Source organism: Coregonus lavaretus (assembly GCF_964263955.1).
Source record: "Coregonus lavaretus genome assembly, chromosome: 3".
NCBI classification, from domain to species: domain Eukaryota; kingdom Metazoa; phylum Chordata; class Actinopteri; order Salmoniformes; family Salmonidae; genus Coregonus; species Coregonus lavaretus.
The window spans coordinates 50,071,856-50,085,215 of NC_139990.1; the positions used below are offsets into that span (position 1 = coordinate 50,071,856).

Consider the following 13,360-nt stretch of genomic DNA (forward strand, 5'->3'; position numbering starts at 1 on the left):
GACCATGTGAACATCCTAAAGACAGTTGAGGACAAAGTCATGGTTTTTATGCATATGACTCAGACCTAATTTCAAATACATTGTTTTATTTTAATAGGCAAGTCAGTTAAGAACAAATTCTTATTTTCAATGACGGCCTACCCCGGCCAAACCCGGACGACGCTGGTCCAATTATGCACGCCCTATGGGACTCCCAATCACGGCCGGATTGTGATACAGCCTGGAATCGAACCAGGGTCTGTAGTGATGCCTCAAGCACTGAGATGCAGTGCCTTAGACCGCTGCGACACTCGGGAGCAATTTTTGGGCTGTGAATTTGAGTGTGTTATTTAAATACTTTTTCTGTGTATTTTGGAATTTTCAAATACACAGACCAAAACAAGTACTTTTATTTGAATGGTTATTTGTAAAAACCAAATAATCTACCAAATTGTATTTGAAAGTGTGTATATGAGTGTATATGAGTATTTTCAAATACAATCCAATATTCAACTATTTGTTTTTTTTTCTCCAAATAAAAGGTTATCTGAATACTTGTTTTGAAAAGTAATTGAAAAACCTGAAATAGTGTTATAACCCAGGTCTGATATGACTAGGCCTACACATTTTATACATAGGAGTGACGTTGTACAATCATCACATTTCTAAAAAGGAACTGTTCAAATGTTACAGCCCCCCGACCTCTAAAAGAAACAAATATCCACCCACAAGTTCTTGACAATATAACAATTTAATACAAAAACCAAACATTTCTTTCTCTTGTTTAACATTTCTTATACATATATATTCATATATTTCTGTATCTTTGTGCGCTATATAAACTGCAGGTCACATCATTGTAAAAACAGGGAACAACCAAAGTGGTTTAAAACAACCAAAGTGGTTTAAAACAACAAGACAACACAGTCACCAAAACACTGCCATTTTCATCGTGTGACTATTGATACATGATGGGTTTACATACAATTCACATGTCTGTGAATTATGCTCTGTGAAAATGAAAGGCCTACACATTAACAATTTCTGTATTTCAGAACCTTAAAATTCATAGCCCTCACTTGCCCAATCAGAATTCTTAATTCCTTGTATAAGAGTGTTATAGTGACTTACTAAACATCACAATCGATTTCAGAAAACAAATGCTGTGTTTGATTTAGATCATATATTTGTGAATGCCAAACTATCCCGATAAGGATGAACTCTGATTGAATCTACTGCAAATCGTATCCTGTACAATGTGTAAAAAAAGAAGAAAAGTTTATTAAATGCCAAACGCATAATCAGCATCTACTGCTTAATTGATTATTGGGTAATGTGTTTTGAACATAATTAGGAAGACTTGAATTTCAGGCCAAACATCATGGCATGATTCTGTGTCATGTAGAATCATGTCAGCTCTAAACCAGACCTTTCTGTCCTGAATAAGATGCTATAACCTGATCAATATACATAAAAAACAACCTATCACACAAAGTAGCAATGGAGAGGGCTTCCAACAAGAAGAGCCAATCAAAAGTCTGAAAATAAAAACATCAGTTGGGGAAAATGTCAATCAATCAAATCATTGCTATTTCCTGTGTATTTCCATATTCAAACAATCAAGATAAAAACACGTAGGACAACAATAAAGAATGGCTTTAAAAATAACATAATCCTTGCTTGTAAATTCTTGCTTTCCAATGTTTTTAATTTTCCTTTCTTACAAAAACATGGTTTTTGACAGAGTAGAAGAAAAACACACTTGGGAGGGTGACTGAGGAAGAGCGCGAGAGGAGGAAGAGTGTGCTGAGTAACCCCAGGCAACAGAGGAAGAGGAAGGAATCCAAGTGAGTGAGAAAGGGACCCTGGGACTGCTGTGCATTCAGGTTGAGATCAATAAAGTTATACAAACACCTCCAGTAGACATATAACCGTATATAAACACTTGACTTATATACTGGTTATATATAGGAATAAATTAGGTTCTAATATACACTGTAAAATGTGTGTTCATAGTTCCATATCCTCCTCTTCCCTTACTTTACTAGTCATAGTCATCTGACTCTCTCTCCCCCTCTCTTCCACCTGAAACCACCATAACCCCATTCATAGGTGACATCGTCAATGTACCCTGTGTACAAATAGAAAAGTGTTCGTATAAATCTGCCCAAAGTTTAAAAAGTCTGCGTGAGGACAGTGTTCTCTTGAACATGCTAAGGGTTGCTAAGCTAAAACAGCGAGGGGAGCACAGACAGAGGATATTCACAGGCATGAGATCAGAAGTGCACATATTCCCCGAAAGCTATAGATCACCTGGATTGCCTGAGAGTTCAAGTGAATGATTGGACTGATCTATCCATATGATGTACAGATCAGTGGAGCAGCACAGATCTAAACACACATCTGACTCTGTTACTGAAAGGCCATGTTTGTGTGTTACTGGTGAAGCAGCGCCTGCCTCAGTGTCTGGCCTTGTGCTTGCTCAGGTGTGATTGTGTGTTGCATCTCTACAACAAATCCATTGGTTGTGGAGCTTTGGGCAGTGCTAGTTACAGATGTGTCATTTTACATTTGCCCAACTATCGTTGAACCCTGACTCGCTTCTCTCTCTCCCTTTCTTCCTCTGGCCTTTTACGTGTTTATTAAACCTGCGTTTGCATACCTCTACTTGATTTCACTCTTACTTTTCCCTGATAAACTCGCTCTCTCCATCCTGGCAGTGCAATCATCTGACCAATATTTAGACATGCTCTCTTTAGATCAGAAAAGGCAAAGAAAGAGAGCAAAGAGCACCAAAGGAGAGCGAAGGAAACATTTGAGAGATAGAGAGGTAAGTGGAGGAGTGTATTTGGGGTCACTCGTTGAAAGAGGGGTAGATGGGCATCTCAAAGTCATCGTTGTTGAAGTTGGCCGGCTGGTCCAGCATGGCGAGAACATCCTAGAGAGAAAGAGAGAGAGAGAGAGAGAGAGAGAGAGAGAGAGAGAGAGAGAGAGAGAGAGGGAGAGAAAGAGAGAGATTAAACTTCAAAGCAACATGACAACACATAACAAAACGTACAGTCAGAAGGAGAGAAACAAAGAGAGATGGAGAAGAGCGAGCGAGAGAGAGAGAGAGAGAGAGAGCGAGAGAGAGAGAGAGACAGAGAGAGAGGAGTAGTGACTTACAGGGAAGATGTCAGGCTGGTTGTTCTGTGCGTGGGGGTGCTGCTCTGCCCTGTTCTGAGTTTGCTGCTGGCCCTGCCACTGGGGCCACACTGCCTCCTCTGCCCTGGAGGGGAACTGCTGCCCCGACCCCAAGCCATCTGACAGAGGCAGGACAAAGGGAGGGTCAGTACCTAACTACACCAGGATACACAAACACATAAAAACACTGTACTGTAGTTGTTGGACACACACACACTCTCTCTCTCTCTCTCTCAGGGTCGCGTACCATATCCGTTGGTATTGAGGCTGGCGCAGCGGTTGATGTTGGGGTAGTTAGCCCCCGTGGTGGGGGTCGGAGCAGTAGTGGGGGGCATCACCCCGAATGAGGAGGACGAGCCCCCCCCAAAACTCCCCATGGCAAACTGGGGAGACAGAGCCTTCCCTGACTGGGGCACCACCTGCTGGGCGGGAGGAGAACACAGAAAAACACAATGTTATTATTCACACTTTATGAATGTACAAGGTTTCTTCTATGCATTTACTAGTGAAACTGTCAGGGGTGTGATCCTCAAAACAGGGATTACACAGGGAATAAAATATTTGGTCCTTTACAACGCTAAGATACAGAGATGCAAGACACTCAGGGCACTCATCCCCATCACGCCAGCTACAGATGTACTATTTAAATTTGATCACCCTGTTGCAGGATAACTTTCCTGCAATGCAGCAAATTTTAAACTTGTATTTGAGGTTTAAAAAAAGCTTCTGACGTTTGTAATTTCCAATTTGAAATTACAGACTTGAATGTATCAACCCCTAAAAAAAAAGTATATTCATTATAATCCACATAATTCACATTTCCTGTTGCTGCAGGATTATTTTCCTGCTGTAGAAAACGGTCTTAAATTAAGATTGTACATCTGTAGCACTTTGGGCAAAAACAGAGGATATAAACTTGAGGCTGTTTGGACAACTTCTACCTGCAGCTACCAGCTATCTCACCTGGTTGTGGAAGGGGAGTCTAGCCCCCGCAGCTGCCCCCGGCCAGCCCACCGCTGCCCCTCCCTGCAGGGGGCTGCTGTTGGAGGGGGGTGCCCCGTTCTGACGGGACATCTGAGCCAGCATCTGGCCTGCAGAGTGGGACGGCTGCACCATCTGAGGGGCCATCCCCACTGACCTGGAATTAGTTAATAACAACAGGAACAGGAAATTAGAATAGCTTATTCAGTATACATTGCCCTTAGATCAGTTTAAAACAGTACAACAGGGGGTAATGGTCATACCTGATGTATGTGTCTTTGGAGCGGTTGGCAGCGGTGTAGTTGTTGTTGCCCTGAGGGTAGATGGGTACTCCGGGGGCAGAGGTGGAGGGCAGGACCTTGGCCTGGTCTGGGGAGGGGTACAGCTCTGCCTTGTCCATGGTCTTACTGTGGTCAGTTCCAGCTGCGGTCACCGCCTGGACAGGCATCTGACATGGACAACGGTCAACCAGCAGTCAATACTCACTAAAGGCTTGGAGGTAGGTACAACAATGTCCATGTTACGGCGAACAATGGAAATATGCCTTCCCCCCGAGACAGCACACATACAGTTGAGATGAGCACAGGGTCAAGCTGCAGTGCAGCGCCCCTGGATGGAGAGCATGTTGTGTGGGTAGGGGAATGTCTTGAGGACGTGAACCCAGCCGCCCTCCAGTTGCCAGATCACTCCCCCTTTTTTTCCCAGAGCCCGGCATGGGATTCGAACCAGCCACCTTTCGACTCCTTAGCTGCTGGGCTACCTACCGCCCTGCACTGAGGGCCACGTGGGGGCAGATAGGTGTGTGTGTTAGTCAGTGTTAGTCATACCTGTGGAAGTGTAACCTGTCCTGCCTCGTACAGACCATCTCTCCCTCCTCCCTCCAACTCTGCCTGCTGCTGCTGCAACTGCCTGTAAAGGGGGAGCGAGGGAGAAAGAGGGTGTGGTAGAGGGAGAAAAGAGGGAGAAAAGAGAGGGAGTGGTAGAGAGAGAAAAGAGGGAGAAAAGAGAGGGAGTGGTAGAGGGAGAAAAGAGGGAGAAAAGAGAGGGAGTGGTAGAGGGAGAAAAGAGGGAGAAAAGAGAGGGAGTGGTAGAGAGAAAAGAGGGAGAAAAGAGAGGGAGTGGTAGAGGGAGAAAAGAGGGAGAAAAGAGAGGGAGTGGTAGAGAGAGAAAAGAGGGAGAAAAGAGAGGGAGTGGTAGAGAGAGAAAAGAGGGAGAAAAGAGAGGGAGTGGTAGAGGGAGAAAAGAGGGAGAAAAGAGAGGGAGTGGTAGAGGGAGAAAAGAGGGAGAAAAGAGAGGGAGTGGTAGAGGGAGAAAAGAGGGAGAAAAGAGGGAGTGGTAGAGGGAGAAAAGAGGGAGAAAAGAGGGAGTGGTAGAGAGAGAAAAGAGGGAGAAAAGAGAGGGAGTGGTAGAGAGAGAAAAGAGGGAGAAAAGAGAAGGAGTGGTAGAGAGAGAAAAGAGGGAGAAAAGAGAGGGAGTGGTAGAGGGAGAAAAGAGAGGGAGTGGTAGAGGGAGAAAAGTTAGCAGTGACAACAGAAAATATAATTTCCGTCAAGGCCCTCCACCGTTGCTCGGGAAACCAAAACACCTGCCGACCAACAGCACTCATTCCACCACCAGTCACCATGGTAACCAAGAAGAAGAGAGGAGAGGGGAGAGGGGGTCGTAACCAACACCTTGGTCATGATGGATATCCTACTACTGTAGAGGAGGGAGAGGGAGGGGAAAATCACCCCAAAACAGAAAGACCCGGTCAAGTCAAGTAACAATCCACAGCCCTTACCAAGGGGTGAACTCTGGACCAGACCAGAGAGAACAATAAAATAAAGGGAAACAAGAGAGAAATAGAGAGGTGTAGTCTCCAGTGAAGCAGCAGCCCCAGCTGACCCATGCCAGAGGGGGTGCAGGGGGTCTGGTCTCACCTGGCAGCCACCTGCCCTGGGCTGAGGGCCACAGGGGGGCAGTTAGGACTGCTCTCCCCCAGCGAGGGAGGCAAAGACACCCCCGAGGACGAGATGGGGGTGAGGGGGTCCTGAGTCGAGGTTCTTCTGGCCCACAACAAAAACAAGGGGTGAGGAGGAGAGGAAGGGAGATAATGATTTATTTGAAGGGGGTATGGAGGGGAGGGGGAGGTGAACATATACTGACAAACACACATCCTGGAAGAGATGACATCACATTTCCTAAGGTGGCTCAACAGATTGGTTAAACAGAGTGAAGATGTTCAGATGTTGAGGTGGAATAGAGTTGTGGTGTCTGTGTGTTGTAGGCATCTCGCACTTAGGTGACTTGCATTGGTGCAGGTAATGCGTGTGTGTGTGTAGGTACTCTACGTTTGCGTTGGTGCAGATGTGTGTGTGTGTGTGTATATATACAGCACGTACTTGACGTTGGCATTGGTACAGATTATGTACTCTATCTCCTCAGAGAAGGGGTTCTGGAAGGTGAAGGAGCTGGTCCTAATCCACAGCCAGTCTCTGGCCTTGGACAGGAAGCGGAACATGACGGACAGCACCTGACCCTTCAGCTTGACCACCTGCTGGAAGCTGTCTCTCAGCAGACCCTGGTCCTCAGGGTGGGCCAGCTCCAAGATGTTCTTACCCAGCAGTTCCTGGGGAACACACACACACGCGCCAACACACACACACACAACACAGAAAAAGTTAGATCAAGCTTACAGCTGTCACACAGTATAAACACATACACTACCATTCAAAAGTTTGGGGTCACTTAGAAATGTCCTTGTTTTCCATGAAAACATACATGAAATGAGTTTGAATAGGAAATATAGCAAAATGCATAGGAAATGTAGTCATTGACAAGGTTAGAAATAATGATTTTTAATTTAAATAATAATTGAGTCCTTCAAACTTTGCTTTCGTCAAAGAATCCTCAATTTGCAGCAATTACAGCCTTGCAGACCTTTGGCATTCTAGTTGTCAATTTGTTGAGGTAATCTGAAGAGATTTCACCCCATGCTTCCTGAAGCACCTCCCACAAGTTGGATTGGCTTGATGGGCACTTCTTACGTACCATACGGTCAAGCTGCTCCCACAACAGCTCAATAGGGTTGAGATCCGGTGACTGTGCTGGCCACTCCATTATAGACAGAATACCAGCTGACTGCTTCTTCCCTAAATAGTTATTGCATAGTTTGGAGCTGTGCTTTGGGCCATTGTCCTGTTGTAGGAGGAAATTGGCTCCAATCAAACGCCGTCCACAGGGTATGGCATGGCGTTGCAAAATGGAGTGATAGCCTTCCTTCTTCAAGATCCCTTTTACCCTGTACAAATCTCCCACTTTACCACCACCAAAGCACCCCCAGACCATCACATTGCCTCCACCATGCTTGACAGATGGCATCAAGCACTCCTCCAGCATCTTTTCATTTGGTCTGCATCTCACAAATGTTCTTCCTTGTGATCCGAACACCTCAAACTTTGATTCGTCTGTCCATAACACTTTTTTCCAATCTTCCTCTGTCCAGTGGCTGTGTTCTTTTGCCCATCTGAACCGTTTCTTTTTATTGGCCAGTTTGAGATATGGCTTTTTCTTTGCAACTCCCGGAGCATCCCGGAGTCGCCTCTTCACTGTTGACGTTGAGACTGGTGTTTTGCGGGTACTATTTAATGAAGCTGCCAGTTGAGGACCTGTGAGGCGTCTGTTTCTCAAACTAGACACTAATGTATTCGTCCTCTTGCTCATTTGTGCACCGGGGCCTCCCACTCCTCTTTCTATTCTGGTTAGAGCCCATTTGCGCGGTTTTGTGAAGGGAGTAGTACACAGCGTTGTATGAGGTCTTCAGTTTCTTGGCAATTTCTTGCATGGAATAGCCTTAATTTCTCAGAACAAGAATAGACTGACGAGTTTCAGAAGAAAGTTATTTGTTTCTGGCCATTTTGAGCCTATAATCGAACCCACAATTGCTGATACTCCAGATACTTAACTAGTCTCAAGAAGGCCAGTTTTATTGCTTCTTTAATCAGCACAACAGTTTTCAGCTGTGCTAACATAATTGCAAAAGGGTTTTCGAATGATCAATTAGCCTTTTAAAATGATAAACTTGGATTAGCAAACACAACGTGCCATTGGAACACATTGCTGATAATGGGCCTCTGTACGCCTATGTAGATATTCCATTAAAAATCAGCCATTTCCTGCTACAATAGCCATTTACAACATTAACAATGTCTACACTGTATTTCGGATCAATTTGATGTTATTTTAATGGACAAAAAAATTGCTTTTCTTTCGAAAACAAGGAAATTTCCAAACTTTTGAACGGTAGTGTACTGTATCCTGATACACTATGAAATGCAATGCTGGGTGTGTGTCCTACTCTAGCCCCAGGCTGTGAGTGAGGCCTACCTGAGGCTGGTAGCCCACTGTGGCCATGCAGCGGTGGTCTATGAAGGTAAAGAGGCCCTGGCAGTTGTGACGAGAGATGAACTCCACCGGAACGCTGATGCTGCTTATGTCTGTGTCACTCGGACAAGAGGTCACCTAGACAACAAGGGTAGAACAAGTGTCTGTAAGATAGTGGTTGCATGAGCCCATCCAAACATTGGACTTTAAGTTGTCCCATCTTACCTGAAGTCTACCGATGGCCACTAGACTGTAGCGACTCCCCTGAATATTGTCTGCCTCTTCATCTGTTAGATTCACCCCTGAAAAACACACACACACACATACACACACACACGACTCAGTATGCAGAAGTGGTGTATACATTGGAAATAAGAGCTGAGCCATAGGTTAGTTAGTTAGTTACCTGTGGGGGGCCAGGACTTGATGTATCCGGTGCAGTGGACCACCACATACTGAGGCTCCCCATCCTTGGTTGGGCCCAGACCATTCCTACAGGGGAGAGAGAGAGGGGAGAACACTACCAGTCAAGCCATAGTTCACTATACATTTTACATTTTAGTCATTTAGCAGACGCTCTTATCCAGAGCGACTTACAGTTAGTGCATACATTATTTTTTTATCGAACCCACAACCCTGGCGTTGCAAACGCCATGCTCTACCAACTGAGCTACATCCCCTGCCGGCCATTCCCTCCCCTACCCTGGACGACGCTGGGCCAATTGTGCGCGCCGCCCCATGGGTCTATACATTCACCTTTTACGGTAAAATATATAAGTCAGGTTGAAACCAGTGAAGTTTAATGTAATATAATGTTTATAAAGCCAGAATTATCTCACCTGTTCCCGCTCCTCAGGAAATTCAATCTGTTCATAGACATGGGCTCCACTGGACACGAACCACACCTACAAACACACACATTTCAGAATGCACACTCCCAACACAGGTGCATACAGCCATATACACACACGCAAGCTCAGCACACACACAGCACACACACCTCATCCTACAGATGAAGGATCGTCTGGCTCCCATACACATCCTGACGGAGGACTGCTGTCCCTCCTTCTTAACTGTTCCTGTCTTCAGGTCTAACATCCTCCCTTAGGGAGAGAGAGAGAGTGAGAGAGAGAGAGAGAGAGAGAGAGGGAGAGAGAGAGAGACGTTACCTACAATCATTAGTGTTGTGTGAGAGAGTGTGTTTCTCTCTCACCTGTATTATAACTATCTGCAGTGGAGAGCTGCTCCTGTAGATAATATGTACCACCTGTGTGTACCTGTATTATAACTCTCTGCAGTGGAGAGCTGCTCCTGTAGATAATATGTACCACCTGTGTGTACCTGTATTATAACTCTCTGCAGTGGAGAGCTGCTCCTGTAGATAATCTGTACCACCTGTGTGTACCTGTATTATAACTCTCTGCAGTGGAGAGCTGCTCCTGTAGATAATCTGTACCACCTGTGTGTACATGCATTATAACTGTCTGCAGTGGAGAGCTGCTCCTGTAGATAATCTGTACCACCTGTGTGTACCTGTATTATAACTCTCTGCAGTGGAGAGCTGCTCCAGTAGATAATCTGTACCACCTGTGTGTACCTGTATTGTTATTCTCTGCAGTAGAGAGCTGCTCTCGTAGTTTGTCTCCGTCGTCCGGGTGCAGCTGGTCGTAGAGGGAGGAGCCTAGCCAGTCGGACTGCGATTGGTTAAGAACAGGGGTCAGGGAGTCTGACACATAGACGACCCGCCCACTCTCACATGACACCACAAACAGGAAGCCATCAGCAGCCTCCAGGATCAGGTGCTTCAGCTCCTACAAAGAGGGGGATGGGGGGAGAGATGACATGGAAGAAGATACTCAGTTATTATTGTGCAATAAACACATAGGATAACATTTTCCCCTTTTCATCCCTCAACCCCCATCTCCTCCCTCCCATCCTCCTTCTCTCCCTCTCTTTCTCTAACCTGGTCGGTGAGGAAGGATGGTTTGTATGTCCCGTCTGCTGCGGTGTTGCCGCTCCCTCTCAGAGACTTCATGTGGGACACGGCCATGCGCAGGATGGTCAGCTTGTCTGGTTTCCGTGCCAACGCGCTGCAGGTGGGCACCATGTCCGACAGCTCTGTGATGTAAGCGGTCATCTTGTTCCTCCGCCGCCGCTCAATCTCACTGTGGTTCTCCCTGGAGCGAGGGAATGAGGGAGGAGAGGAAGAGAGGAGAGTAGGAAGGACAGAGATGGGGGTAGAGATGTGGAGAGCAGGGGGAGGAGCGGCAGAGATGGAGAAGGAGGAGGGACAGGGATGGGGTAGAGATGGGGAGAAAGAGGAAGAGGAGAGAGAAAGGGGGATGGATATAAATGGGGAGAGGTGGGCAGGTAGGTGGACAACATTTAGTAGAGTTTAGTGTTGGCGTAACCAAATGATATATGCAGATTAGGATGAGGTAGGTGGAACAAGCGTGGATTGATAAACATAACAAGGAGTGAATGATCCATCAATACGATAGATAGATGTAGAGATCAAGAGAACCTGGTCTTTCAAAGCGAGAAGGAGTGATAGAAGAGAGGAAGTGCTGAAAGAAAAAGACTTCAGAGATCCTGAGAGAGAGAAGGAGGGAGTGAAGGAAGGAGGGGAAGAAAGGGATTGTGCTCAGAAGAAAGGGATTGATAGGAGTGAACAGGTGTCCCTGAGCTCAGAAATGAGCAGATAGAGAAGGGTTAGTAGTAGTGACAGGAATCACAGTGGTGTGATAGGGAATCTGGTGTCTCGGGACGTGTGTATGCAGAATATCTGTATTATACACACGCACAAACACGCACCAACAACCTCCTTATTCTACCTGGCAAATCGCTCTTTGTCTCCTCCTCCGTCGTCATCACACCTGGTCAAAGACAGAGAAGCAGATCTGTCATCAAAATAACCAACACAATACAGTCAGATAGAGAGAGAGGGAAGGAGAGAGATAAGAGAGAGAAAGCAAGAAACAGCGAGAGACAAGTGTCAGTCCTACCTGAAGAGCTTGCTTCCATCATCATCATCATCATCATCGAAGTCTGGCCTGTGAGGAAGTAGACATAATCCATGTTTGTAAAATTATGGTAACCCACAAACTCTCAAACACTAACACACACAAGAATGGATCAACAATTTATCTGTGTGAATCTGATTCTGCACCTATGGACAACTTCTACCCTGCACTGTCATAGCTATAGACCTTCTGTTAAAGTTATGTGACAGTCATTGACTGATTCATTGGCATTGTAAATTATACTCACGCAGCTCGTCTCTTATTGGACCCTTTCAGCACAACAGCACTGCTGCTTGACTGGGCCCCACCAGCTCCCAAACCCAGTGAGTCATCTGGTATGTCTGCCACACAAACACACACACACACACAGAAATTATCCAACGTAACGTTACACGATGCTACAAGTGTTCCACTTCAGTAACAACTGTTTGTTTCACTTATTTAACCATAAACATATCTACCGGTATATATTGTGTTCCAGGCAGCCATGTAGTAACACACCTTAATCAACCAATCGTCAGACTTGATATAAAATGAAGGTGTGTGAATGCTGGATTGAACCATGCACATCCTGTAGCTCTCCATTGCAGTTGTGAGTATAGCGAGCAAGCTATTGCCTCTCTGGTAATGAAACCTATGGCTACGCGTTAACTTAGTTAGCAAGCTAGCTAACAAATACAGTAGCCAAGCAGAACAAGCTAACTGTTAGCTGGCAAAAAAAAAAGAGCAAATCGTTCGGTAAAAATAACACTTGTTTTGATGAAATATCGACTCAAACTAGCTAGCTAGTTAACTAGCTATATGAACATAATTTACGCAAGTCTGTCACCTAGCTAGCTAGCTAGCTAAAACTGATAACTAGCTAAGCGAACATTGCGAGTTGGCAACATTAACCGGCTCAGGTCATGCCAACTAAAAAGTATGACAAGCTATTTGCCAAGGTTGGTAGCTAACTACGATTTTGCAAGAAAGGCAATAAGACAGAGACGTCAATAGCTAGCTAAGTAGCTAGCTAGTTAAATTCTTCAAGTCAAATGTCAAAGTCAAATACCCTGTTAGCCTGCTATCGCTTGCCAGTTAGCTTAGCCCCAGCTGAGCGAGCTAGCTCCCTAATGCTGTCATCAGAAGCAATCGGGAGAAAGTGACAGATTCGTTCAAAGCGCCATGGGATCGCCAATTTTTCCATCTGCATTATCACCGGTGACATTTGAACTTCCCACAAGCTTAAAACTTTACTGTACCTGGGTTGGAAGAGTCCATGTCCGGGTTAAATAACATAAACAAACAAAACAAGTTACAGTAAACTCCGGAAATTTCCTCAGTCCACAATCCTATTTCCTCTCAGATTTACCGATTTTATGGACCTCTATATCAGCAAATAAAGCGGTGATGTCATGACTCGTGTTTCTTCATCATCAGCCAATGGGGGAAATTACAAAACAAGAGCGAAAGTATCTATTTTTCTGTCCATTTTCCTGTTTTCCCCGTTAAAAACCATCTAGATCCAAGATGGCGTTCAAGGCTAGCAGCAATGACTGTATAGGCGCCCAAGTCTGCTCTAGCTGTGTAACACTTTTCTTCAGTCACTAGCGGGATACACGTGACATCCAATAAGAGGGCAACCCCAATGTTTGACCAGGTACACAGAATCCCAGGCCAAAACCATCTGTATAATATTTTATTTGAGTCAAAGCAAGATCTTAGCCTTTAAGATTATTTGAGTGATATGTTATACTCACATTATAATATATTATAATGTAATTGTGTATTATAATGTAATAAACCTACTACTCCTATTTCAGAAATGTATTGTATGTGTGTACACTAAAATA

At 45.1% G+C, this 13,360-nt stretch overlaps 1 protein-coding gene across 2 annotated transcripts; it reads right to left on the reverse strand.

The window, feature by feature from the left end:
* Nucleotides 1–711: 711 nt before the first annotated feature.
* LOC311124502 (aryl hydrocarbon receptor nuclear translocator-like) lies at nt 712–13,088 on the reverse strand. Of its 2 annotated transcripts, XM_084158305.1 has the most exons (19): nt 12,770–13,088; nt 11,776–11,869; nt 11,511–11,558; nt 11,340–11,381; nt 10,469–10,682; nt 10,103–10,316; nt 9,506–9,608; nt 9,345–9,410; nt 8,912–8,997; nt 8,731–8,807; nt 8,509–8,643; nt 6,525–6,751; nt 6,063–6,185; nt 4,971–5,052; nt 4,407–4,591; nt 4,126–4,300; nt 3,410–3,584; nt 3,145–3,281; nt 712–2,917 (listed from the first exon to the last, which is right to left on the reverse strand). In XM_084158305.1, the coding sequence occupies exons 1-19, from the start codon at nt 12,804–12,806 to the stop codon at nt 2,834–2,836; spliced, it is 2,304 nt and encodes a 767-aa protein (XP_084014431.1). In that variant the 5' UTR covers nt 12,807–13,088; the 3' UTR covers nt 712–2,833. The 2 variants fall into 2 exon arrangements, with proteins under 2 accessions (XP_084014431.1, XP_084014432.1); XM_084158306.1 differs by lacking the exon at nt 6,063–6,185 and having other exon boundaries at nt 12,770–13,066.
* Between the last annotated feature and the right edge of the window lie 272 nt (nt 13,089–13,360).